This window comes from Trichomonas vaginalis, chromosome VI, assembly GCF_026262505.1.
Source record: "Trichomonas vaginalis G3 chromosome VI, whole genome shotgun sequence".
NCBI classification, from domain to species: Eukaryota; Parabasalia; order Trichomonadida; family Trichomonadidae; genus Trichomonas; species Trichomonas vaginalis.
Window position 1 is genome coordinate 1,296,886 of NC_067208.1, and position 25,856 is coordinate 1,322,741.

The following is a 25,856-nucleotide window of genomic DNA, read 5'->3' on the forward strand; positions in this document are numbered from 1 at the left end:
TGTTAAAGAAAGACAACATTCAAAGACAAGAACGTGCATTGAGTGTTGCCAGAGAACAAGCACAAGAAGAGAAGAAAATAGTTGAAGGAGAAGCTTCAAATAGAGGTGGTCCAGGAACTTACAAAGGATCAAACTATCCAGCAGAGAAAGCCTCGAGTGATAATGTTGTCTCAAGAGCTACTGATTTAGTTACCCATGGTATTCTAACTGGTGCAACAGCTGTTGGTAGTGCTATTGGAACCAGTGTTGACACTGTTGTTGATACTGTAAGAACTGTTACAAATCCTACACCTGAAGATAGGAAGGAAGAATTTCTTACTCTTAATACAAAGGCAAAACCAGGGATATGGATTGGTCGTGGAATTTTAAATGCTGGTAGTGCTATTGGCAATGGTGCTTCAGCGGTAGGGGGATGGCTCGGAAGAACAGCAACATCAACCGCAAATGGAATACTAACAGGTGCCAAATCACTTGGTAATTGGGCTGATGATAAGTATACAAAATATTATGAAGAAAAAGCTCGTAAGGCTAAGGAAGAAGCTGAACGAAAGGCGAAAGAAGAAGCTGAACGTAAAGAACTAGAGGAGCTTAAGAAGAAAGAAAAAGCTCGTAAGGCTAAGGAAGAAGCTGAACGAAAGGCGAAAGAAGAAGCTGAACGTAAAGAACTAGAGGAGCTTAAGAAGAAAGAAAAAGCTCGTAAGGCTAAGGAAGAAGCTGAACGAAAGGCGAAAGAAGAAGCTGAACGTAAAGAACTAGAGGAGCTTAAGAAGAAAGAAAAAGCTCGTAAGGCTAAGGAAGAAGCTGAACGAAAGGCGAAAGAAGAAGCTGAACGTAAAGAACTAGAGGAACTTAAGAAGAAAGAAAAAGCTCGTAAGGCTAAGGAAGAAGCAGATAGAAAGGCGAAAGAAGAAGCTGATAGAAAGGCGAAAGCAGCAACACCATCGCCAACTCCATCTCCTTCACCATCTCCATCTCCTTCACCATCACCAACTCCATCGCCATCTCCATCTCCTTCACCATCAATAGCGGCTCCTGTGAGACAATTTGGTGCATGGGGTGCTGATTTAGTCAAAGATGCTGCACAAGGAATTGGAAAGGAACTGAAGAACACAACATTAGGTACAATAGAGCGTTTTGGTAATCTTACGGATTACACAATTAGATCAGCTGCTAATCTTTTATATAACCAGACTACTGATAACGGTACTGATGAATTGGCTGTAAACGGACTAGCATCAATTAAGAAATCAGCAGAAGATAAATACGATGAATGGAAAAAGAATATTAAGGGTGAATATAATAAGTATGCATATCCTGAAGAACATATGAAGTTAGAGCTTACCAGACTAAGATCAAAATATGGTAATGAAACAACAAATACTACAACGCAAACGACGAAAGCTGACAGAAAGATTGATGACACTCCTACTCCAACTCCTGCAATGGCGAACATCACAACAATTGCTCCAAGAGTTCCAACAGGAGAAGGTATATCAGGAAATGTTTCAACTACTCATAACATTACTGAAGCAGCTAATGTTTCAGCAGTTGAGCAACCTGTTGTTAATGTAACTCAGGAAAACGCTACTGAAACATCAACACCAAGACAGGATGTAAATAATGAACGTCCAGAAGTTAAGGAGGTTGCAAAAGCATACCTGGAGAAAAATACTACACAAGTTCTTGAAGCAGAAAAGCATCTCAATTCAGACAAAACACCATCTCCAACTCCTGAAGCATCAGTTCCTCCAGCAATTGGTGGAAATATACCTTCAGTATCACCATGGCAGAAATTTTATGGATTGTTTAAAGGAGCGAATAAGGTAATGGATGCTGCTGAGAATCTCCAAAAGTTCAAGAATGAAGTCGCAACTGGTGCAAAGGAAATAGAAGAGAATGATAAACAAGCTGCTGAATTAGCTAAACAACAAGCTGAAGCAACTAAACAAGCAGCAGCTCCTAAACAATCTATATCTAAGTCTCAAAGACAAGGTCCTGACCCAAGTGCTAAAGTCAAACAGAATCCAACACCACCTGCAGCAGAGAAGTCCAAGAAGGACAAGGACAAGAAGAAGGATAAATCAAAGAAGGACAAGGACAAGAAGAAAGATAAGGATAAGAAAAAATCGTCAAAAGATAAAAAACATAAAAATTTATCCAGTAAGAAATGAGTCAAGTCATTAAAGCATCAACTAAACAAAAGTGGTTAACTGAATATATAAAAGATGGTAAGGTTCCTGATGGATATTATGTACATACAATGAAAGACGGACGTGTACAGTTCCGTAAAGTCAAGCAACCTCTCAATGATGAACAGATCAGAAGGAAGATCTCATTGTATGAAACAAAAATAAAGGACTTACAAGCTAAACTCGAAACCCACGATACTTCTCAAGAAAACTAGGCATATCTTTAACATGACCTTCATTAATATTTTTCCTCCAATACTGTACTTCCATTTGTGACAACCTGTTTGGATTACCTTCACGCATACCTCTACCTGTCACTTTTCCTGTATTTTCGTTCTCAAACGTAACATCATACTTTACATCATTACCGACAAGTTCATGACCATCAATACTTTTAACAGCACCGTGTCTTCCTTGATCTAAAGTTTCTCCTTGCTTTAATCCATGCTCTATTTTTGTCCATATCTGATAACGTGGATATCTTGCAACACTTCCATCTTTTGCTCTTAACAAGTATGCACTTGTATCAACTGAATCAACTGTATAATAAGAAGGATCAAGATGTCTTCTTTGTTGGTTACCTTTACCCCATGTTCTTGGTTCAACTATGACTTGAACTTTTTGACCAGGTCTTAAGTTATAAAGGTTATTTTTTCTGACATACTCTTCTTTCAATCTTTGCTTCTTTATATATTCCTCATTATCCTTTTCTGTGAAATCATCAGGCTTTTGTTGTGTGCTTGAATGATATTCAGTGTTGTAGTCATTAATAATTTGTCTCATTGTATCTGCAGTGAAAGGTGGTGTTTTATCACCTTCTTTGAGGTTTAACTTCATATGTAACATAGTTCTAATAGTTCTACAGAACCTATTAATAATACCTAGTATGTTATGATTGTATTTCTGTGTCGTCATGTGCTCAATGTTATGACTGACCAACAGATCTCGAACATTTTGTGTCGTATAAGCTGGGTCTTCATCACTAGTAAGTATTGTAGGCTTCATTTCACCTGTAGCTTGTGAAATGAACTTCTGCATTGCACTTAGAACATTGTTTGAGTTCTTTTCACTCATTGGGAACGCATAACCTTTTCTACTGTTTACATTGATGAACAAAAGAAAATATGGTGGTGTTCCACCAGGATTCTCAAATGTATCGAATTGATAAGCTCCCATATCAGTTGAATATATTGGTAGCATCAAATCCTCTTGTATTAAAGTTTTTTCTTGTTTACCAACAGTCATTTTTTTATTAACGTTAAAGTCTTACAGGCATTGAGTAATCGCTATAACCATCATGGTCTGCGAATTCATGTAATCTTGATGCATCAGGTTCTTTCTTCGTTGGTGCATGAAACCTTGCTTCATCATAAAGGTTCATATAATGGTTTGTCACGTTTGGGGTAGACCCAATTTTTGCATATTGAGGATATGAGTAATGATACACTAAGTTGAACCCATTACTACCATCATCAACATATATCTTTGGTGGAGGTTGTCTTATTAAATTCCTTCCTCTTGGGGCTTTGAGTTGGACGATCTGATCTAGATCATTGTAAACAACTCCTGTTGCAGTATATTCTGTGTTGTTCTCTGGGTTAATGTTCGTCATTTATATGAGAATAAAACAATTTTTACTCATAACAAATGAGATCGAAGTCAATTCTTTATGGTGCAGCTAATCTTCCAATTGAACCAACAAGCAATGTTGATTCAAGAACAACTAATAACATTGTGATAAAGAACTATCCATCTGGTACAGTAAGTGATGCTCCAACAGAGATAAAAAAAGAGGAAACAACTACGAACTCAGAAGCACCAATGTATCCTCCTCCTTTAAGTCCATTAACTTCCAACCTGACCTCATCGAGATCTGTGGAGACTTCATCGAGGATTGGTGTAGAAGAGTATTTACTTAGTATATACCAGAAGATACTTCTAGACCAAGACAAAGAGCTCTTTTCTAACTTAGTGAGCAAAGATCAGATCTTACTACCTAAGCCAGACTTGGAAGAAGTTGTTCACAGAATGACTGGGTTCAAGTGTGAAATAGACCTACTGGACCCAGACATCACATGTTGTGGTATTCCACCACCTTTCTCAAAAATAGCTCAGATCAGAATCATTGATGAGAACAATATTGCTCAAGAGTTTAAGTATGCATATAATGCACAATATACTGAGTTAATAAGTAGGTATAATTTATGTCTTAAGTATGTGATCGTTTAACCGAAAAGTGACATTTCCAATGAGCCAAAGACTACAAAGGTTCTTTGACCTAATTGCTGAGGAAGATGAACCAATATCTGTAGGTAAAGCAATGAGAGTTCATCACAACGTATTTGGTGAAGAAGATCCCTTCTCAAATCCCGAAGAAGCAATTCTTACCATGTTCATAATGAAATGGTATGAAAAGCATCGTGAGGTTGAAGTTTCATACTACACGTTCTTGTATGAGTTAGGAAAATATAACGTCAAGATGAAAGAATATCTTGAAAAGAGAAACAATGAATAAAACTTATCGTTTACTCAAGTAATTATTTTTAGTACTTTTCGACGTACTTTTTGATCTTGTCAAGAGCTTCGAGCATCTGCTTCTTTGCATTGTGCTTGGCGAAGATGGCTTGCTCAATGGTGAGCTCGAAGGCTTCTTTACCGATCGGCTGGTGTTCGCGAAGATCTTTGAGTGCATCAAGAACTGCAGTGTACTCTGATGGTAAATGGGAGCCATCAATGAGTGTATAAAGGATGAGCATGTACTCCTGCAGTAAGTTCTCCTGTTTCAAGCGGGACTTGAACTCTTCGCGGAGATCTTGAAGCTTTTGGAGCTTCTCAGTGGCTTGAAGGTAGTCAATGATGACCTTCTCTTGTCCCTCAAGTGCTTGTGGGAGGAAGTGGACATAAGCTGTTGACTTCATCAAAAATGAAGTGGTCATGACACTTTTTAAGTTAATGTCCGAGCCATACAGTGATGTCGAAGCAGCACATGAACCAAAGAAGAAGTCTTGCTGGGAAAAGACAAAGATTGTTGGTAACGCAATCCTAGCCATTTGTGTTGTTTTGAACTTGATCGTACTTCTGATCTTGTTCTACAAACTCAACAGAGGTTATTGTCTCAAGTAAACACTTATTTTTATTACCATATAAATGATTTTTACCAAACCTCCTTTACCTTTCATAGGTAATAAGTCGAAGATCAGGAAAGATCTTATCGACATACTCAAAGACATCAAAGGGGATTATGTCTTCGTTGACCTATTTGGTGGTTCTCTCTATATCTCTCATCTGTTGCATATTATGTTCCCAAAAGCAACGATCATAGCTAACGACTATGATAACTACGTTGATAGACTGAAACACATTCATGACACGAATGAAATACTTAAGGAACTTAAGGAGAGAATAAATGTTAAGCCAGATGAGAAAATTCCTACTGATCAGAAAGAGATCGTCAGAGAAGTTATAAGTAAAGCTCCATACATAGACTGGGATACATTATGTTCACGTCTTCTCTATTCTGGAGCATACAAATACTATGATCTTGACACATTAATGAAGAAAGTGTTATACCTCAGATATACTAACTTATTTGGTGAAAACATAGATGACTATCTTGAAGGTTTAACTATTGTTCATAAAGATTGGAGAATACTCTTCAATGAGTATAAAGATCTTCCCAATGTTTTCTTTATATGTGATCCTCCATACTTCCATACTTATTCTATACAGTATGGAGATGAATGGACTCTTAAAGATACTGTAGAAACCTTTGATGTCCTTAATTATCCATCTATTTACTTCAGTAGTGATAAATCTTATACAGAAGAACTTATAGAGATATTGACAAAAAGATATGGAGAGAAATTTCCTATGAGAAAGCATGTTATAGATAGAGGTTTAATTAATCCTAACACTCAGAAAAATAATGAAGTAATATATGTCACTTTTTCTGTTAATGGAGAAGAGAAAGATCAAGAAGATAATAGTTGATGAGGGAACTGAAGAAGCGACGACATTCATCTTTGACGACGGAAAGCTCACATTCGTTGTCGATAAAAATGGACAACACTTACACAAAAGAAAGAGACCAAGAAAATTTTTAGATCTCCCAAAAGCTAGGAAACCAAAGGAACCATTTCCAGTACCAGCCGTCCAAGAACCAGAGAGACTTTTGATACCAAAACCTGTGGTTGACAAATATGATCCAGATCAGTTCTTCCCAAAAATACCAAAGTTAGAATAAAAACTCCTTTATTTCTTTAGTATTATATAATAAGTCTATTAGTAAGCTCTGTTCTCGTTCTGTTCTGGTATTTTGACGTCTTTTCATGGTCTCGCATAATAAGATCATGAACTTTTTCTTGAGATACTCGAAGAGCTGAGGTAAGTTATCATATTCTGGATATGTAGGAAGCATCCCTGCTATCGTAAGTGTTGTATCAATAAGGATTGGACTTATATCGGAAAAGTCGAGATCTGGAGTAGAATAAGAAGGTAAGTCTCTTACATGTAGGTAGTCATTATATGCTTTACGCATGAGACTGAGTTTCTGGAGCACAACTATGAGACTTTGGTTCTGACGTTCAAGTTTGCTTAAAGTTCTCTCCAAGCTTCTGTAATAAACGTCAACCTCTGTAAGAGCAGATATTTTTGCATTGATCTCGGAGATCTTTTCTTGAACTTCACCAAGTTTGACCTTAACTGACGTTTGAGCTCCCATCATGTTTTCATCAAGGTCATTCTCTATGTCATCAATGATATCTTCCCATGAAGTCATGTTTTCATCATTGATCTTAACGTGAACACTCATGAAAAAAATGTCATGTAAAGTATAAATGTCAGATTTTTACTCTTGAGCTTCTTCTCTCTGGATTGACTCGTCTGTAGGGCTTAATGTGCCATCACGTTCGACCAGAAGGTTCTGCTCAGGTCTGTCAAGGAGCTGTCTGTAGGTCGTGAAGGTTTCAACGAGTCCTTGGTAAGGAGTTTGGAGATCAACATCGACCCATGGGTGTTTGCGTAAGAAAGCAGCAAGGCTTTCACGCTTGGAGTCAATGACATCTTTCTTATTGGTTAATCCTTCTTCAAAGCTTAGGATTACTCCTGCAGTTGATTCAAGTCTTTGGATCTGGCGTCTGGAAACCTTGGTGAGTTGTCTTATCCTCTCGTTTCCAAATACATGCAGGAGATATGCAGAAATTACTTCATTAAGTTCGATTAAACAAATTGGATGAAGATCAGTCATGGCTTTTGTAAAGCAATCTTTTGTAAAGCTGTCTTTTGTAAAGCAGACTTTTGTAAAGCAATCTTTTGTAAAGCAATCTTTTGTAAAGCAGACTTTTGTAAAGCAATCTTTTGTCAAGACGTCTTTTGTAAAGCAGACTTTTGTAAAGCAATCTTTTGTCAAGACGTCTTTTGTAAAGCAAAAGTATTCAATTTTGTGAGAAAATGCTTTTGTAAAGCAGTCTTTTGTAAAGCTGTCTTTTGTCAAGACGTCTTTTGTAAAGCTGTCTTTTGTAAAGCAGTCTTTTGTAAAGCTGTCTTTTGTAAAGCTGTCTTTTGTAAAGCTGTCTTTTGTAAAGCTGTCTTTTGTAAAGCTGTCTTTGTAAAGCAGTCTTTTGTAAAGACATAACCGACGACCGAATGTCCCAAGATGGTACAACACCAGCTCCAGCATCACCAACACTAGATATGATGGCAATGATGATGCAGATGATGCAACAGCAAACCCAGCTTATACAGCAAATGCAGGAAAAGAAAACTTTCAATAAACCTGCAAAGAACTCACAAGATCTTGAAGCTGGACTCAATGCTCTCAGGAACGACTACAAGAGAGAGCAGATGACGTTTAGGAAGAAGGGTGATGAAGATTATGAGAATGATCCGATCGAGGAAGACGAGATCAAGTCCACTGCATCCACAAAGACCCTCCAGGATGAAAGAGATGATGAGGGATTCCTTACCAAGTCTCAAAGACTCTTTGTCCTTGAGTTCTTCACGATCTCTGCCTTGAGATCTATGAGGAATTGGAAGGGTCGCGTTCCAAGTGGCTCAAACAAGCGCGAACTACTCATGACCGCAGTACCGCTCACTAAGACAAAAGTCCAGCTCATGGACTTTATCCTTTCCGCTTGTCCCGACGAGATCTAAGATCTGATCAGAGTAAAAACTTACATTTATGAGCTAAGCTCAGTAATAATTAGTTGTTTATTCTTTCTTCTCATACTTCTGTGCAAGGTTTCCACGGAAGAACTCAAGCAACATTTGGATCTTTCCAAGCTTTCGACCTTCTTTTTCGAGGTCATCCTGGTAAGTTCGGAATGCGTCAACGTGTGAGCTCGCATAGAATGCAGCAACAACAACCTCTTCTGCACCTTCTTTGCTGTCAAGTGGCATGAACTCGAATCCTTCCATTCGACCAAATAAAAGTGACAAAAATGTCAATGAGACCCACTCGTTGCATAGATGCTAAACCTGGTCCGAAGATGCAAAAGTTCTTCAGAACACTCATGTCTGACCAGAGGGAGTACGGTCATGAAGAGGTCATACAGATCTTCGATCAGTGTGTACCAAAGCCTGAGAATCCAGACGAACTCTTCATGTAAATTTACTTGCTTCAATGGAGAGATGAGAGACCAGGTATGAAACTCAGACCAATAACAATCTTTCCAGGTTTCTGCAATTACCTAGAACAAGCATGCCAGATCAAATGGTCTGACACCATCTTCCTCCAAAAATAAACTTTATCGTTTATAACACTTCAGGATCTACATCTATTTCTTCTGCTTCATCCTCAATGTCGATCTCTTCGACAGGTTTGATAGCAGCTTTGAGTAAGTTCTTACCCATTGTCTTAAGTTCAACTGGGTTATATTCTTTGTCTTTACTCTTTGTTGATTTCGTGAGATCTACATATAAACAATAACTTTTAGTCTTGTCAAGGTTTATTCTCGCTGAGAAATGGTCAGGAATGTTTATAGCTATCTTTTCAAACTTGAGTAAATTAGCTAAACCTTCATTTGTGTATTTCTGCTTATCGACAAAGATCATGATCGGACTTGCACTATAACCATACTTTCCTTGACATAATGTTTGTGGTAAGCATATAAGTAGTCTCTTTGCTGTTTTATTTTGCTTCTTCACTTCATCTACAAACTGTTGGATCTTAAAGAACTTTATATGATGTTCAGACATCTTTATATACCCGATAAAAAGTTCAGATAAAAAAATAATTAGCTATATTTTTATTAGTGCATAAATGAGTCTTTCTTTGAGATTTTCTGATGAAGATCTAACTTTGGTAAGATCTTTAAAAGATGATGAAAACATTCTTTCTGTCATTGATGAAGAAAAGAAATACTTCAGTAATGATGTAAAAATAGAGCTACTCATTCATACTGAGAAACAGTTTGTGATCGTGATCTTGAGTTAAGCAGCTCTGAACCAAGCGAATACAGTCATAAATGGTGGTAAGAAGTCTTGACCTTTTCCTGTTGCATCTGTGATTCCAGCTACTGTGTGAGTATGGTTTCCTGCAGATCCGCAGAAAATACCTGTACTAACATCTCTAGGGTCATCTGTGATATCATATCTATTCATACCTTGTCTATCAGAACCTGCTGCAAGATTTGTATAACCTCTTTTTGTCATTGAATGTGAATGCTCTCCATTAGTAGATGTTGTTGCACTGAACCTATGGGAGTGTGGTGGAAGGTTTTCAACTCTGATAGTCTTTGAACCACCAAAGTCCATTGATGAGTTAGAACAGTAAAGAAACTGATCAACAATCGGTTGCCAAACACCTCCATAAAGGGTTTGCGGGCTTGTTGAGCTCATTGATGTAAATATAGAACCAATTGGATACATCATGTCAAACATGTTAGAAGGTCTATAAGTATAATCTACTGTGGTGACATCGTTCAAATAAAACTCAAACGTATCTCCAGGATGAATAGTTAAGTTTGTTCCATCTTTTTTGTGGAACACAAGTTCAATAGATTTACCATGACTCAATGTATAGTAACTTGGACCTTTTTCTGATGGACCAATGTTATAATTTATAAATATTGCAACTTTACCCATATCATTATTACCAAAGCTAACTGTAATGCTTTCAGGTATTCCATTGTTTACAGATGCATTAGAGATCTTTGAGATCTGTTCATTAACATAAGTTTTGTCTGCTTTGTTGTCTAAAGAAGTTTGAAGTGAATTTATGTCGGAGATATTGTGTTTATGAGATTTCAAAACTTTGTTCGTTGCGTCAAGTTCATCTTTGTCAGCTTTACTTTTAATAGCATCTTCAACGGTTATTTTTGCCTTAACTCTCAACCTAAATCTTGGCTCAACTAATACACCGTTAACAAAGAAGTATGAAGCATAAATTTCAGCGTTATAACCAAATGATTGTGGTGCTATACCTGTGTCATACTGTACAGTACAGTGTATGTCATAACCTTTAGCACGAATGAATTTATATCTTCTTTCATTAACATTTTTCGTATTCACTTTTTCACCCTGTGTTAAATATCCGTGGTAGTCCGTTATAATCTGTTCATCTGAACTTATATAATGAACATGGTTCTTGTCAGCTTTCTTATCTAACATTGCTGGTAGTTCATATACTTCGAAGTTTCTGGCATGACCTTCAATGTTCGTACATTTACTATCTAAACTGTTAAGAGTATCTTTTACGCTAGTGCTTGGATCTTCTTGTGGAGCACTTGAACCTAAAGTATAGTTCAAGATAATGTCATCAGCTCTTATTTTCTTGATTTGAACTGGTTGGTCATTATCAGCTCCTATTTTATTGATTATAACAGGTTTGTCTTCTCTTGAACGAATTGATTTAACTGTCAAAGGTTCAGTGAACTCATTATTTTTCAAAGGAAACAATGTTGTATTGATGTTTTCACCATTAATATATACTTCTTTTGTATCAATACCAGATGGGAATGAAACTCTTTCATTAACTTTAACTGTTGTACCATCACCTGGGTACATATCTTTCTCTGGACCTTTGATTGTCTTAAGTATGACAGACTGTGATAAAGTATATTCTTTAGATGCAACTTTACGTATCTCTTCGTCAACATAACTTTTGTCAGCTTTGTCTGCAATCTTAAGTGCAGTTCTTCCTCCATTATTTTTGTTCTCCTCAACTTTCTTCGCTAATTCAGCAAGAATGAGATAAAGATAATCAGTAAGGTCATCAGTACCAGACATATTAATATTATTGTTCTTTCTTGATGTATTAGCAACTTTCACTAAGGTCACAAAATCAGGGTACAAAGTACTTAACGTAGAAATGATTGTTTTTGGTCCAGGATCTTTCTCTTCTTCATCATTAGCATCACGTGGCATTGGAATTGGTTCCAAAGGTCCAGTCACATCAAAACTCTCAAGTTCCATATAACCTTCATTTCTGAATCTTTCTATATGAGTTATCTTCTGGAAACTTGTTTTAGTCTTTTCAACTAAATTTTTTATTCCATCCACAAAACCTCCTTTATGATTTGGACCAAGATTACCCAGAGTGTCAAGAACAGTATCTATACCTTCTTGACTTTCAACAAAAGCCCAAAGAGCATTTATTTGACTCTGGAGTGATATCCATGAGGCTGCAGTAGCACCGGCGTTTGCTATGGCAAAGATGAATGATAAAGGGTTGAACTTAAGACCAGATTCTTTATCTTTGACAATTTCAACGAAGTCATTGATATTTTTCTTCAAGTATTCCTTAGTCAGAAGAACTCCATCGCCAGCTATACCAGTTGCTTTTGTCTTTCCTTTAACATCAAATGTGATTGGTTTCTTCAATAAAATAACTTCTGGTGTTGTACTGATGCTATCATTAGTGGAGAAAAATTCTCCGACATGACTTGCTAAGTATTCTTTCGTCAATAATGTTCCATCACCAACAATACCAGTTGCTTTTGGACCATCTTCTGTGAATGTCAATGGTTTCTTTAACATAACTTTATCTAAGTATATTGCAATACCACTATTTTGTACTTGTTCATGACCTAATATATAAGCAAATGCTGCGTTTAAAGCATTATACAATGTATCTTCTTTAAATGTTAATTGACTGTTTTCAATCATTGGTATATTGAACAGTGTAGACCTTGGGTCAAAATGAACTCCATGGTCAATCGATAATAACCGTTTAACATGATATATTATAGTCTCTAATGCTTCATTAATATTTACCTCACGAGTTTCTTGCAAACCATTACTCGCCATACATGAAAACATATAATCTCTATCAGTTGTGAAGAATGGAGCATCTAAGTAATTATTCTCTACTTTTGTCACACGATTCTGTAACGCTTGAAGGTATTGATTTAAGTCTGTTTCAACAATTGTACCATCTGGTTGCTCGATAGGTAATATACCAGGACCGATGGTAATGTCTTCATCAGCACCTTCTTTATGTATGACTAAAGCATTATCAGTAATTCTGAGAGTATATTCTTTATATTGAAGTACGCTAGACTTATAACATTCATATGCATATGGAACAACACTCATTCTTTTACTACATATAAAAATGATGTATTATCTACAATCGACTGATCCTAATAACTACGGGACAATACAGTTTCAAGCAGATCCTAACATGGGGCATCCAAGTAAGATAAAGATGAGAGTAAAAAGTGTCAGTACTATGGCGAACTTTATTGTTTGTGACGAAACAGATTATTTTGTCTTACAGTTAGACGAAGATGGAGAAGAAAAGGTGTGTACATTTAAGTCAGCTCTTTCATTTGATATGGATACTATTGTATCAAAACTACAAGAGATTGTAACAAAACAGTTTGATTATTATAACAAGAAAAAAGGTCAACATAATGTAACAGTTTCACTGAGTGCTACGAATCAACTTATATTTACGTCACAGGACAAAGGACATAAAGTCTATTTAAAAGATGCTTCACATAGAGCAAATCTTATTTTAGGTGCATATGGAATAGAACTACCTATTGTACATAATTATTATCTACAAATGCCAAAACCACCTATGCTCAACTTCGGGTATCAGTTATACCTTCGTTCATCAATGTCTGTCATCTCTGGGTTCAATAATATTGACCAAGTTGATGATCGAAGAAAGATCATGTACAGATCTACATGTTATAACATCAATGAGTTCTGGATATCTGGTAAACCACTTATATGTAAGGAATCCTCACCATGGATAGATGCATTTCCATGGGAACTAACTAATGTTACGTTTACCTTAGTTGACTTCCAAGATCAGCCTGTTCGATTATTGTCACCAATGTTTATGGTGATAGAGATTAAACCAGATAAGCCAGAAGTTAGAGAAACCAATGATGTCAGTGATGATGATACAGAATCTTCGTACGATTATGATTACGATGACGATTAAAAAAAAATAACGTATATTTTTTTATCGGTTATAAAAGACCAACATGCTCAATGCTATAAAAGGATTAGTTAATAACCTTTCACCAGAAGATAAGAAAGGTATGCTTGATATGTTTGGGATCAAAATGCCTAAGAAAGCTAAAGACATTACCAATAAATTAGCTCTGGCAATTAAGAATCAAGGAGGTACAGGAAGTGTAGCAGATATTTTCAAGAATGCTAAGAGCTTCTATGATGACTACAATGGTATCATGAATGTTCCAGCTTCAAATTCCCCAGTTGCTTTAGATCACGATCAGAGATCTCATAATAGAGCGTTAATGGAGATGCAACCAATATACTCAGACCCTCCACCAAAGATTGATGAGAGCGAATTAGCATACAAAGAAATACAGAATGCCTTTTACGTTGTTAAGAACATTAATGGTCAAAAACTTCCTGATGAGAAATGGTTAGACCCAATAACTAAAGCAGGAGAAAGATTCATTATGTTTAACATTGACCAATACAGTCCAAGAGGAAAAGATTACTTCAACAAGATGTTTCCAAGAGTTATGGCAAAGTTCATTGGACAGATAGACCTTTTCAAACAGAAGTGGACATTCTATTACGACTTTGATGAGAAGAGAAACATTTTGCGTCATTTGAACATCAATACAATGGGATCATTAGTTCATCAGTTACTTAATGAAGCTCCAATAGCAGAAGTACAAGAATTAGCATCTAAAGTCCTTGAATCAAACTATGACTTCTTCCTTTGTAGTATTCCTTCGTTAAGGAAGATCGAGATCTTTGACTATACAGCTTATTCAGATGTTGATGCTTCTGCTTTGAGAAAAGGAACGTACACACCATATAAACTCACAGCTGAAGAACAAGTTATGTTAGATACGATGAGAGCAGCAGGTCAAGAAAAGATCGCACTCAAGATCATCAAACAAAACCATTCAAAGAAGAGAAACAGGTCACGTAATGGTCAGCTTTGGACATGGACATGCAAATTACCTATTAACTTAGAGAGGTATCAGATCTTCAACGAACTTAATGCAGAGACAGCAAAGAAGATGATGAAAGATTCATGTTTCATCTACGCTTGTATTCAAGCTGGTGTTGACGAAGCAACAATTAATCATATGAGGGAAATCATTCGTGTCAAAGATTTTCCAATGTCAAAGATTAAGGTTATTGCCAAAGAAACAGGAATAAGGTTCCATGTCATCAAATACAACGAGAAGTATTCAAATCATTCATATACTTATGAACCAGATGAAGAACCAAAGATGACAGTAGAACTTTTATTAATGTATGACCACTACATGTTGAACGAAAAGCTTCCAATAAGTTCAATGTTCATCAAGAACTATGAAGATGTTTGTAAGTTGTGCAAGGATTGGACTTTAGAGAAGAAGATGTTAGTTAACAGAAGATATGAAACAAGGTATGCAATTAACTCAAAGTTAGTTACACCACTTGCAAAAGTCATTGAACTCTTGTTTGCTAACAATTATTTCGAACCAATTAGAACAGGAGAACTTTGCACATACTTCACAACGATGTATAATGAGAACCTTGAAGAAATGATTGACCTCACATACAATGAGCGTTATTGCGCAAGGATGAAGAAAGATTGGAGTTCAGAGACGAAGAAAGACATGAAGTTCCCAAGAGAACATGTTTTCTTTGCTGACTTCGAAGCATCAACTGATGGAAACATTCACAAAGCATACAACATTTGTTTCATGGAAGATGACGATGATGGTTATACATCAATTTGGGGAAGTGACTGTGCGTCAAAATTCCTCGAAGCTTTACCAGATAAGAGTTTAGTTTATTTCCACAACTTATCGTACGATGTCACTTTTCTCATGTCTCAGTTAGAAGAGATTACAGGAACTCCAATCATCAAAGGTTCACAAACGATGCAGATACAAGGAAAGTACAAAGGAAAACTTCTCTGCTTCAAAGACTCTTATGCAATCATCTCAACTAAGTTGGAAAGATTCCCTGAAATGTTTCACCTCACTAGTGGTGAAAAAGAAGTTTTCCCATATAATTACTACACGGAAGAGTTAGTTAATACAACTAAAGTTGGTAACATCGATGATGCCATGAATCATGTCAAAGATATTGAAGCTTTTAATGAGAACATTGAGAAGATTGAAGATTGCAAGATTGATGATGAACACTTTGACATGGAAGTTTATTCGTCATTCTATTGCGGTCAAGATGTACGCATTTTACGAGATGGCTTTCTTAAGTTCCGCAATGACCTCATGACTGAGTTTGAAATAGATGCTTATGATTATGTTTCAATAAGTTCTATCTCAAACAAACTCTTTGAGAAGAGAGTATATTGGAAGAACGGTAATCTCTTTGATCTTGCAGGAAAACCTCGTGAATATATTTCCAAGTGTATTCAAGGAGGAAGATGCATGCTAGCTGAGAACAAGAAGCAATACAATGAAGGAGAACTCATCACTGACTTCGATGCTGTATCATTGTATCCATCAGCAATTGCTAGACTTTACTGTTTAGAAGGAATTCCAAAAGTTATGACAGAAGAGATGAAGAGCAGTGAATACTTGTTGGAGCATCTCTTTGATGATGACCAAGCTGAACCAACAAAGGAAAAGTTCATCTCAGGATTTTACTGTCAGATCGAGATCTTGTCGATCGGTAAGAACTCAGCATTCCCATTGATTGTCGTCAATCCTGACATCAACCCTGACTTACATGTTGCCAGAAGTTCCAATACATGCTGCAAGATGTTCGTAGACCACATTACGCTTCAAGATCTGATCAAGTTCCAAGAGATCTCATGCAAAGTCATTGATGGATACTATTATGATGGAAAAAGGGACATGACAATAAGGAATGAAGTTAAGAAGCTCTTCGAATTACGTGCTAAGTATAAGAAGGAAGGTAATCCGATACAAGAGATCATCAAACTTCTTTTGAACAGTATCTATGGTAAGACGATATTAAAGCCCATTGACAAAAAGATTCGTTTCATCAAGGACAATAAGCTCACTGACTATATCATTAAGAACTATAATGACATACAGACAATAGAGTTCATCCCCGATTCCGAACTTTCATGTGTAAAGTCATTTAAACCTATCGTTCGTCACTTTAACTATTGTCCATTAGGTGTTTCAATCCTTTCTATGTCCAAACGAATCATGAATGAAGTATTCTTCACAGCAGAAGATTTGGGCTTGAAGTTGTTCTATCAGGATACAGATAGTTTACACTTGTATGAGAAGGACTTAGATAAGTTAGCAGAAGAATACAAGAGAAGGTATAACAGAGAACTCATTGGAAAAGCACTGGGTCAATTTCATTCAGACTTTGCAGAGATTACTGCAGGACATATGTCTAAGGCACAAAGATCTATATTCGTTGGAAAGAAGACTTACCTCGACGAATTAACCAATGACCTCAAGGAAATTGCTTTCCACTGTCGAATGAAGGGAATCACACAGGACGTAATTGCACTTACTGCAAACCAAATGTTCCCAGATGCGATACAAGTACATTATGACGAGAAGAAAGGTTTGTTCTTCCCTGAGAAAGTTGGGGAAAAATATAGCATCGTGGAATTGTACAAATCTCTTTATGAAGGTGATGAGATAACCTTTGACTTGTGCATTGGTTCGAAACCATGCTTCAACAAAAATAAGGACTTCACTATTTCAACGAAGTCATCTTTTGAACGTAAGTTAAAGTTCTAAACACTTACTTATTATTTTTCTTAGCTTCTTCCTCTTCTCTCAATTTCTTTGCAATCATTCGTGGATTCTTTGCGCGTCCAGCTGCTAATGCAGCTAATTGTTTCTCTGTGAGTTTACGCTTTGGTTTAGCTGGTTTCTCTTCTTGTGTTTGTTCTTTTGGTTTGAGTTCATTAAGTATTTCTTCACGAAGTTCATTCTTGAGTGCTTCTCTGTCGAAAGTATTCTCAGTCATTTTGTTAGGAGTAAAAAATTTTATTAGGATAGAAATGACGTCAAAACTTTCACCAAGTGAAAAGCAATCAATCATATTGAATGAAGCTAAAGGAATACAACATCCATTATATTATGTTTGTCATATGAAGAATGGTTCAGTTCAAGTTAGAAAGAGAAAGGCACCATTGAATTCACCAGCTCCTGCCCCAGCTCCTGTTGTTCAAGAAGCTCCTAAAGTTGATGAGAAGAAAGAAGAAGAACAAGCATATACTAATAAAATGTTGTTAGAGATGATGACAAAGATATTAGAACGTAACAGTGTAGTTAATGAACCAAACATGGACCCAATTGAACGTGAGAAGGAAACTAAAGAGAATCAAGAATATGTTCAATCAATGGAAGAGAAAAGAATACACTTCGATGATGAACCAGAGCCTGAACCAGAACCTCCTAAACCTCAGCCACAAATAAGACGAATAATCCCAAGAATAAGAAGATTGTAAATTTTTTATAGCTGAGAAAGATGTTGAACGATAACCTCAATACATACAGTATTGCTGATTCCATCAGACAAGTAAGATATTATTTCGATCAAGTTGATGGGGCAGTTCCTATTGGAGATACTAACCATAGATATGTCCCAACAAAAGTGCCAGCTATGCGACAAATACTATTGATAACGGTTATATTACATTTAACATATCACCACTGTGTGAGAACATGATTGACTTATATAATACGTTCATTAGTGGTTATGTCGATGGTGAGTGCATAATTACAACAGAACTGAACCAGCTGATGAAAAAGTTCCTAAATATGATGTGAAGTATATAAAGAAAGAGCTGTTGAGACAGCTCCTACAGGATCAAATGTTACAGCAATTAAAGCAATTGATACTAAATATGCTGGTGGCAAATCATGTGCACATCTTCCAGCAATTTGGTTGGGATACATTGATTCATTCTATGCTGTTGAATCATATCAATTAATCGCTAATGGTAAAAGTGTTTATACACAAGATAATGCTAGAGAAGAAGGTTACATTACTTCTACTGCATCTACAACAGAAGCTATTAAGAAAGTTGATGTTATTTAGTAAGGCTAGACATAAAGATGTTTTCAATAGATGTGATACAGTTCGTTCTGGACAGATTATTGAGTTCAATAAACCAATTAGTGGTGCAACTACATTAAGTTCCACACACAACACAGATTGACCTAAGAAGATTCCTAATACTTAATAACATTAGATTCCTTCCAGCGCTTTGCTGGTAAACTTACAACTTAAGGTTAAGTTCAGTATTGCTGGTATGGTTTGGACACCATTAAGTTATCAGGATATTCTACCATTACCGAACATGCAAGCCAATGTTACAAAGCTATATTCCAATCACTAATCACTTCACTCCTATCTATGAAGGTATCAAAGTTATTGATACTGTAACTTGGAATGCCGATAAGAGTACGATATCATTTGGTACCAAGTTTATTAAGTTCACTAAGAAGAATGCAAACTTCTTTGAAATGATTACATACTGTAACTCATTCTCTTTGGACCCTAACATCTATAGTGATTTGGTGTGACAAGATATTCGGCAAAGACTCTAAACTTCCCAATCAAAAAGAATTGACTGCATTACTATGGATGGTTCAATGGCTAAAGGTGAAGGAACTCCTTGTACATTCACGGCAGCATTTACTCCATTATATGTGAACACCATTTATACACTATTTAAGAAAACACCTAATTATAACACTACCTATGAAAATCCATTGTTTGAACAAATTCAATTGAACTGTGGAGCATATGGTAACATACCCGCTGAGGCTCAAGCATCTAATGATCCAATCTTCTATGAGATGCAGGCAAATGCCACTAACAATAATAACGATACTGTTGGCTTCAACTATGATGTCATGAGGTCTATCACAACCACATCAGTCCCTCAATTTGGAATCGAGTCAAATGACTTAGGTCATTACCTATGTGGATTCCCTTGCGAAACTGATTATACATTCCAACAGGGTCAGTTATCTAATTCACCTATTACATATAAGCTTACAGTTAAGCCAACAGCAGAGTCTATTAAATATACTGAGAAACCAGTGTTATGCTTCTTACGTCACGTTTGCCTCTCCATACAGATTAAACAGGTGGGACCACCTATCGTACTTCTCGACGATTATGATTTATCAGCCCCTGCTAGTGAATAAAGGTTAGTTTACATATGAACGTTTATTTTTACACATATATGCGTACATATGCGCGCCCGTATGGTGTCAGTTTTCTGTCACTTTTTTCATTGTGTCGGTGACTGTAGCTGTAGGCTACAGGCGACGCACAATGTATACTGTACTGATTTACTAATAATCAATATTATATCCTCATAAATAGCAATATATTTTGGTAATCTATGATAATCATATACAATATTTGAAATCAAATTTTCATTAGTTTAGGTTCCTTGTTAATAGTAAACCATTATATTTATTACTAATAATAAAATCTATGTGTCGTATTGAAATTCAATAAAATTACTTATTCGGTCCAAAAAAACAAATTAGATAAAATTTTTCTTTTTTTATGTAATTTTTGTTTTTCATTTTTCTCAAGATCCTAAGTTATGTTCTAACTTTTGACATCATATCCTATCATGCTAGGCTATATATTATAGCATATCCAAAAGGCAAGGAAATCTATCAGAGAAGCCTTTTTGACCTATCGTTGCCCTACCTCTAGCAAATTTAAATAAAGAAATTTAAAAATGCTTTAATTACGAGTGCGGGACAAATTTGCCAAGTGTCACTTTCAATAACCTTAAATTACACTTTTCTCGTTTTTTAAAAATAACCTTAAATTATATTTGAAGAAATTATGTCTATGATATATGTTTTATGCTAGAATCTTGGAGTTTTCATGCACTACACAAGAGCTCCAAGGTTCCAAGAGTGAATGCTCAATAGCAATTATAGAGATGTACCTTTTCAAAATGACTTTTACTGATTAAATTTAATCAATAGAAGACATTTTGAAAAGGTACCTCTACAATTAGATATACAAGAAATTCAAAGCTTCATTTCAGATAGATTTGAAACTTTGAAACTCTTGGTAGATTTTGAGTGAATGCTGACAATCATCTTTGAGAAGGTTTTCTTTAAGAAAACCTTCTCAAAGAGGTTTCTCAGGAGCCCCGAGGCTCCCTTTCGTAATGATTGGGAGCCTTGGGGCTCCTGAGACGAAGAATGGCTTCGCCGAATCTTTGATCAGCAGAGGCCAAATGAAAAGGCCTCTGCTGATGGATTCTCAGGAGCCCCGAGGCTCCCTTTCGTAATGATTGGGAGCCTTGGGCTCCTGAGACGAAGAATGGCTTCGCCGAATCTTTGATCAGCAGAGGCCAAATGAAAAGGCCTCTGCTGATGGATTCTCAGGAGCCCTGAGGCTCCCTTTCGTAATGATTGGGAGCCTTGGGGCTCCTGCAGCAGAGTATCGCTCCGCTCCATTAATTTTTTTTAAAAAAAGTGCCGTGTGGCAAATTTGTCCTGTTCCCCTTTAATTACTATCAATTTGATGTCAACGCAGTTATTCACAGCACGTATATATTAAAAAACCTGTTTTTAGATGTACTGGCTACAATCAATTTTTATTCGAATTCAAAATTTCGAATTTTGGAATAGATATTTTCATATTTACTTGTACATAAACTTTAAGAGTCAAGATTTCTTAAAAGTTCATGTGAAATAAATACGATGAGTTCAAACTTATCTTCCTATTCAATTTTTGATGTGTCACTTTTAAGCCACAACATATTTTTATTATCTATATCCCGGTTATATCAAAATTACGGTGGGAAATCAAAATTCAAGATATAAAAACTGACATCATCATAAAAAAAAGATGATTGGAATGAACGATGCATCCCTTCTTGAGGCAGAACTTTATAGTAAAGAGGAAACAACAGGCATGACCGGTATCGAAGATCAGCGCATTTTCCACGAGCCGATGAACGAACATACTTCATTATTTGACGCATTTCAGTTGCTCTTAAATACTGCTATCGGATCAGGAACTCTTATGGTTCCATATTGCTATCGATCAGGTGTAGCCCTTTCATTATTTACCTCTTTTATTTTTGCAACAATCGGATACTTTACACTCTCGTTTATGGCAGAGTCCGGTTACTTCACTCATACATATGATTACAGAGGATTGTTCGCACATACATTTGGTAAGAACAGACTTTGGATTATTAATGTCATGATTACATGTGTCCAATTAGGAGCATCAATGATCTATTCCCTTTGGAATGGTCGTTTAACACCGAAATTACTAGGTACATCTGGTATGAAATTCCCATTAGGAAGCATTAGATTTTGGACTATCGTAATTCCCATCACATTCTCAGTTCCACTTGTTTGTCTTAAGTCCATCCATATTCTTGAGAAGCTTGCCGTCTTATCTACCTTCACAATCATTCTTTTAATCGTTCATGCTTTGTATTGGATGATTGTTCACATTCACCAGAATGGTTTTGATCCAAATGGACAATTCAGATGGGTACATTTCAATGCTGCCGCAATTACATCACTTTCTGTTAATTCAATGGCTTATAACTGCCATATGAATCTTTTTGCAGCCTTAGAACCAATGAAAATGGCTACAGTTGGTCGTGCAAGAAAGCTTGCTATGACAACAGTTGTTTCAGCTTATGTTCTTTACAACATTTTCGGAATTTTCACATATTTTGATTTGTTCGACAAAATCGAAGGATCATCACTCGAATGCTACGAATCAAAGAATATCTTTACAAAGATCACCCTCGTTGGTCTTATTTTCATGTTAATCCTTTCTGTTCCGATTGTTGTTTGGGCAGCCAGAAATTCAGTTCTCAACCTCATTTGGAAGGATCAGCCACCAACAACATGCAGATGGATTACTGTTGGAACCATTATTTCCGTTTGCGCTGCAGGTTTAGCTGCAACATCTGAAAACGTAATTATTTTCTTCGATATTGTCGGTGGTTTCTTTACACCAACGATTATATTCTTTATGCCAGCAATTTTCTACATCAGAAATCAAAGAAATGAGCCAAGATGGAGAATTATTGTCGCTTGGATCATTGCTTGCTTCACAGTTGTGTCTATCTGCATCTCGTTGTACCAGACCGGTAAGGAAATTGCTGCTGAATTCAAGAAGAAATAATTATTTTTCAAAATTTTACATTTTATTATTCTTTTATAAAGTAATTAGTTTAAATTCCTTCTATTGAAACTAAAACTTCTTATAAGCTATTATTTTCAATAAAAAAGCTCAGATACGACCAATTCATCAGAATAACTACTCATTGCCATAAATCATTCGATTCTTCAAACTTTTACAGATTTGTTCCTTCGCAGGTCAGATCTGCGGAAGAAGAACTTACAAAGAAGTGATTTGACTTGAGTCTAGATAGCATTAATCATTTTATGTCTATTTCCATTATGAGTTATTAATGCTAACAAGCTTAGATGGAGGATTTTTACAGCATTGTCTTAGCAATCAGATATCGAATTCATAGAACGAGTGAAATTCAATGGCGTTGTATATGATATTGCTAGTCTCCATTTATTAAACCTAATGGGTACTATTCTGGTCGATGATTCCAAAGAGACCTAAGTGCACTTCCTTGACTCAGGCAATTTTTTTTTTCGAAGACAAAAAATTTTATGGATAGACTTGATACATCAAGAGTCTACGAAGAGGAGCGTGAAATTGCTTGTGAGAAAGGCTTATGCATTTCTTCACAGGGATCATCACGTGTTAGAGTCGGAAAAACAGAAGTAATCGTTAATATTGTTGGTCCAAAACAGATGGTTTTCCGTGAAATAGAAACAGGCAAAGTAAACATCAAAGCGAAATCATATCCAGAAAATCCAACAATTAATAAAATAGTTGCTGATGCAATCGAAAATTCACTCAAATGCGATGCTTATCCAGATTCTAATCTCGAAGTTAGTGTTACCATTGTATGCGATGATGGTGGCCTGAAAGCTTGCGCAGTTAATGCAACGATTTTAGCTTTAGTTGATGCAGGTTTTGAAATGAACCATTTACTTGCAGCTTCAAGTTTAGCTGTAAAGGGGGATATCTTAGTGAATGATCCAAATGCCAGTGAAGAAGAACTTTATGATGGCGCTGCTACTTTTGTTTATGAAATCGATTCTCAAAAGATAATTTCTACATTTTTCGAAGGATATATACAGCCACGCATGCTTCCAATTCTTATGAAGCGCGCAACTGCAAATTCTCAAGAATGGGAGGAAAGAATCAAAAATTGAAAATGTTATATACAATGTATAAATAAAAACAGTTTCTTTATATAGTTTATTGCCTATTTGCATTTTTAATACCAAAGTCTAAGCAAAAAATGCCAATTTTCATCCATACAAAATTAGATTTTATGCTTTATTACTTATTATTAGCTTTAAAAGACATTCAGTCTAAGTGGTATTTGATCTGTTATATTGGTAGTTTTGACATATTGATTTGGATGATATTGCTCTTTTATTTTTCACATACTTTTCATTTTATTGTCTTGAATAACCTTTATCATCAGTATTTAAACTAAATCTACCAATGGGCATCGGAGATTGATAATTTAATGGATTCCATCTTTGTCAATGCCCCTTTTTCTCGATAAATGTCCTAAGTCCTTTTGTATATTGTGACATCAATATATATGTGCAAAATAATCATTTTGCTTAAAGCCTTGGAATATATATTCACATTTAATATTTCATATTATATAATATTTCATATTCACATTTAATATTTCATATTATATAATATTTCATATCCATATTCAATATTTCATATAATATATGTTCGTTATATACTTTTTTAACGATGAAATTAAGTATGTTTTTGGATGTACGTAATGGTTCGATGTGAAATTTAAAATTAAAACAAAATATTTTACGGTATCAAATAAAATTTAAAAATATTAACGAACAATTACCTACAAAAATAATATTGTTTATTAAGAATCTTTTTCCACATTAGTAGACTTTAAATGGAACGATCGCCATGGAGTTTCTTGAGATCCGACGACTTCCTTCAATTGTTTTCTGTCTACTACTGTATCAACTATTGGAGCTAACGTTATTGTTCTATCAAGCTTCGTAATCTGTTGTATCCAAGGATGTTCAAGTAATTGAGGTATTGTACAGCGATTATTAGGGTCTCTGGACATGGTGTGTGAAATAAAATCTTTAAATTCTTTAGACATAGCTTTTGGATTGCGGAAACCTGGAAATCCTGATCTTGCGATTTTTAGCATAGCTTTTGTCGGTTCGAGCTCGTAGTATGGCGGGCCACCTTCAATCAACTCGATTGCCGTCGCTGCAATCGACCAAACGTCGGCAGGAAAGCTGTATGGCTTTCCATTGATAACTTCTGGGGCCATCCAATAAGGCGTACCCATTGGGGTGAATGTATTGAACTTCCCGTTTGAAAACTCTGTACTTAAACCAAAATCTGTTACTTTTATTTGGCCGCTCGAATTTAAGAGAATATTTCCAGCTTTGATGTCGCGATGAAGTATTTTGTATTTAGTATGAAGTATGTGGACGGCTGTGAGAAGATCTGCTATGACGAAAGCCGCTTGTTGCTCAGTTAATGTTTCGCCACGGAAATCTAAGATATCTCTTAGCGATCCACGGTCACAGTACTCCATTAATAGCATAGGTTCGTCATTATATATTATATTTCCGTAAAATTGAATTGTATATGCTGTAGTAATCTTTTTAATTAACTCGATTTCTCGGACAATTGACTCAGATGCAGATCCGGTAAGGACATCTGGATTGATTGTTTTGCCTGCTAGGCATAAACCAGATTGTCTATGTCGAACTTTGTAAACTGAGCCAAATCCGCCTTTTCCGATCTCTTCGACAATTTCGAATATATCCTCTGTGCGCGCAAGTGGATCTAGTTCCCAATTCATATCTTCGCATAGCTGTTGGAGGCTGGAGGTCTGAGATAACCTGCGCCTTCTCATGAGATCTCAAATTGTTGTCACGTTTGGTTGCTCGTCAAAAGTATTGAAGAGGTTTTGTGAAGTAGAATGATTCCTAAATGATATTTCAAAAATTATGAATTTTTCAAAAAATATTCGAATTCAAGAAGATATTGTCGGAATTATAAAAGATCGTTTTTGAGGGATGCCATACTCATATTTAAGTCTTGCTTATAGAAGTTTTATGAAAAGGTTCGAATTACATAACTTTATTCCATAGATGTGAGTTAATCATTTTTATGCTTTATCTTTAAAATAGGAAATTTTCTTAA

At 35.9% G+C, this 25,856-nt stretch overlaps 23 protein-coding genes across 23 annotated transcripts, besides 2 other annotated features; 11 read left to right on the forward strand and 12 right to left on the reverse strand.

Annotated features, from left to right (window-relative positions):
- Positions 1 to 1,442: 1,442 nt before the first annotated feature.
- TVAGG3_0784280 (microtubule-associated protein family) lies at positions 1,443 to 2,279 on the forward strand (the record flags this gene model as incomplete). The annotated part of the gene is made up of 1 exon (XM_051246478.1): positions 1,443 to 2,171. One exon carries the CDS (start codon positions 1,443 to 1,445, stop codon positions 2,169 to 2,171), a length of 729 nt encoding a protein of 242 aa, XP_051081953.1.
- A 105-nt stretch (positions 2,280 to 2,384) lies between these two features.
- Positions 2,385 to 19,783: a mobile genetic element.
- Positions 3,023 to 3,434, reverse strand: TVAGG3_0784300 (integrase core domain-containing protein; the record flags this gene model as incomplete). Its single annotated transcript, XM_051246479.1, has 1 exon — positions 3,023 to 3,434. A coding segment is annotated over one exon (412 nt), but the record flags the coding sequence as incomplete, so codon positions are not given.
- Positions 3,448 to 3,801, reverse strand: TVAGG3_0784310 (uncharacterized protein; the record flags this gene model as incomplete). The annotated part of the gene is made up of 1 exon (XM_051246480.1): positions 3,448 to 3,801. One exon carries the CDS (start codon positions 3,799 to 3,801, stop codon positions 3,448 to 3,450), a length of 354 nt encoding a protein of 117 aa, XP_051081955.1.
- TVAGG3_0784320 (uncharacterized protein) lies at positions 3,837 to 4,078 on the forward strand (the record flags this gene model as incomplete). The annotated part of the gene is made up of 1 exon (XM_051246481.1): positions 3,837 to 4,078. A coding segment is annotated over one exon (242 nt), but the record flags the coding sequence as incomplete, so codon positions are not given.
- Positions 4,733 to 5,107, reverse strand: TVAGG3_0784330 (uncharacterized protein; the record flags this gene model as incomplete). Its single annotated transcript, XM_051246482.1, has 1 exon — positions 4,733 to 5,107. The coding sequence occupies one exon, from the start codon at positions 5,105 to 5,107 to the stop codon at positions 4,733 to 4,735; it is 375 nt and encodes a 124-aa protein (XP_051081957.1).
- On the forward strand, positions 5,337 to 5,942 carry TVAGG3_0784340 (phage tail repeat-like family; the record flags this gene model as incomplete). Its single annotated transcript, XM_051246483.1, has 1 exon — positions 5,337 to 5,942. A coding segment is annotated over one exon (606 nt), but the record flags the coding sequence as incomplete, so codon positions are not given.
- TVAGG3_0784350 (uncharacterized protein) lies at positions 6,424 to 6,999 on the reverse strand (the record flags this gene model as incomplete). The annotated part of the gene is made up of 1 exon (XM_051246484.1): positions 6,424 to 6,999. One exon carries the CDS (start codon positions 6,997 to 6,999, stop codon positions 6,424 to 6,426), a length of 576 nt encoding a protein of 191 aa, XP_051081959.1.
- On the reverse strand, positions 7,036 to 7,434 carry TVAGG3_0784360 (uncharacterized protein; the record flags this gene model as incomplete). The annotated part of the gene is made up of 1 exon (XM_051246485.1): positions 7,036 to 7,434. One exon carries the CDS (start codon positions 7,432 to 7,434, stop codon positions 7,036 to 7,038), a length of 399 nt encoding a protein of 132 aa, XP_051081960.1.
- TVAGG3_0784370 (uncharacterized protein) lies at positions 7,971 to 8,339 on the forward strand (the record flags this gene model as incomplete). Its single annotated transcript, XM_051246486.1, has 1 exon — positions 7,971 to 8,339. A coding segment is annotated over one exon (369 nt), but the record flags the coding sequence as incomplete, so codon positions are not given.
- Positions 8,397 to 8,603, reverse strand: TVAGG3_0784380 (uncharacterized protein; the record flags this gene model as incomplete). Its single annotated transcript, XM_051246487.1, has 1 exon — positions 8,397 to 8,603. One exon carries the CDS (start codon positions 8,601 to 8,603, stop codon positions 8,397 to 8,399), a length of 207 nt encoding a protein of 68 aa, XP_051081962.1.
- On the forward strand, positions 8,627 to 8,794 carry TVAGG3_0784390 (uncharacterized protein; the record flags this gene model as incomplete). Its single annotated transcript, XM_051246488.1, has 1 exon — positions 8,627 to 8,794. The coding sequence occupies one exon, from the start codon at positions 8,627 to 8,629 to the stop codon at positions 8,792 to 8,794; it is 168 nt and encodes a 55-aa protein (XP_051081963.1).
- TVAGG3_0784400 (uncharacterized protein) lies at positions 8,940 to 9,383 on the reverse strand (the record flags this gene model as incomplete). The annotated part of the gene is made up of 1 exon (XM_051246489.1): positions 8,940 to 9,383. The coding sequence occupies one exon, from the start codon at positions 9,381 to 9,383 to the stop codon at positions 8,940 to 8,942; it is 444 nt and encodes a 147-aa protein (XP_051081964.1).
- TVAGG3_0784410 (ATP binding) lies at positions 9,618 to 9,941 on the reverse strand (the record flags this gene model as incomplete). The annotated part of the gene is made up of 1 exon (XM_051246490.1): positions 9,618 to 9,941. The coding sequence occupies one exon, from the start codon at positions 9,939 to 9,941 to the stop codon at positions 9,618 to 9,620; it is 324 nt and encodes a 107-aa protein (XP_051081965.1).
- Positions 10,971 to 11,600, reverse strand: TVAGG3_0784420 (keratin-associated protein family; the record flags this gene model as incomplete). The annotated part of the gene is made up of 1 exon (XM_051246491.1): positions 10,971 to 11,600. A coding segment is annotated over one exon (630 nt), but the record flags the coding sequence as incomplete, so codon positions are not given.
- Positions 12,074 to 12,722, reverse strand: TVAGG3_0784430 (keratin-associated protein family; the record flags this gene model as incomplete). The annotated part of the gene is made up of 1 exon (XM_051246492.1): positions 12,074 to 12,722. A coding segment is annotated over one exon (649 nt), but the record flags the coding sequence as incomplete, so codon positions are not given.
- On the forward strand, positions 12,835 to 13,584 carry TVAGG3_0784440 (uncharacterized protein; the record flags this gene model as incomplete). Its single annotated transcript, XM_051246493.1, has 1 exon — positions 12,835 to 13,584. The coding sequence occupies one exon, from the start codon at positions 12,835 to 12,837 to the stop codon at positions 13,582 to 13,584; it is 750 nt and encodes a 249-aa protein (XP_051081968.1).
- On the forward strand, positions 13,904 to 14,869 carry TVAGG3_0784450 (organellar and viral DNA polymerase type B; the record flags this gene model as incomplete). The annotated part of the gene is made up of 1 exon (XM_051246494.1): positions 13,904 to 14,869. A coding segment is annotated over one exon (966 nt), but the record flags the coding sequence as incomplete, so codon positions are not given.
- On the forward strand, positions 14,885 to 15,722 carry TVAGG3_0784460 (organellar and viral DNA polymerase type B; the record flags this gene model as incomplete). The annotated part of the gene is made up of 1 exon (XM_051246495.1): positions 14,885 to 15,722. A coding segment is annotated over one exon (838 nt), but the record flags the coding sequence as incomplete, so codon positions are not given.
- On the reverse strand, positions 17,322 to 17,549 carry TVAGG3_0784470 (uncharacterized protein; the record flags this gene model as incomplete). The annotated part of the gene is made up of 1 exon (XM_001317045.1): positions 17,322 to 17,549. The coding sequence occupies one exon, from the start codon at positions 17,547 to 17,549 to the stop codon at positions 17,322 to 17,324; it is 228 nt and encodes a 75-aa protein (XP_001317080.1).
- On the forward strand, positions 17,584 to 18,033 carry TVAGG3_0784480 (uncharacterized protein; the record flags this gene model as incomplete). Its single annotated transcript, XM_001317046.1, has 1 exon — positions 17,584 to 18,033. One exon carries the CDS (start codon positions 17,584 to 17,586, stop codon positions 18,031 to 18,033), a length of 450 nt encoding a protein of 149 aa, XP_001317081.1.
- Positions 19,784 to 20,308: 525 nt separating the features above from the next.
- Positions 20,309 to 21,078: a mobile genetic element.
- A 298-nt stretch (positions 21,079 to 21,376) lies between these two features.
- On the forward strand, positions 21,377 to 22,847 carry TVAGG3_0784510 (amino acid transmembrane transporter protein; the record flags this gene model as incomplete). The annotated part of the gene is made up of 1 exon (XM_001317047.2): positions 21,426 to 22,730. The coding sequence occupies one exon, from the start codon at positions 21,426 to 21,428 to the stop codon at positions 22,728 to 22,730; it is 1,305 nt and encodes a 434-aa protein (XP_001317082.1).
- Positions 22,848 to 22,941: 94 nt separating this feature from the next.
- TVAGG3_0784520 (polyadenylation-dependent snoRNA 3'-end processing) lies at positions 22,942 to 24,279 on the forward strand (the record flags this gene model as incomplete). Its single annotated transcript, XM_001317048.1, has 1 exon — positions 23,234 to 23,845. One exon carries the CDS (start codon positions 23,234 to 23,236, stop codon positions 23,843 to 23,845), a length of 612 nt encoding a protein of 203 aa, XP_001317083.1.
- Positions 24,280 to 24,546: 267 nt separating this feature from the next.
- On the reverse strand, positions 24,547 to 25,566 carry TVAGG3_0784530 (PKc STE domain-containing protein; the record flags this gene model as incomplete). The annotated part of the gene is made up of 1 exon (XM_001317049.1): positions 24,547 to 25,566. The coding sequence occupies one exon, from the start codon at positions 25,564 to 25,566 to the stop codon at positions 24,547 to 24,549; it is 1,020 nt and encodes a 339-aa protein (XP_001317084.1).
- Between the last annotated feature and the right edge of the window lie 290 nt (positions 25,567 to 25,856).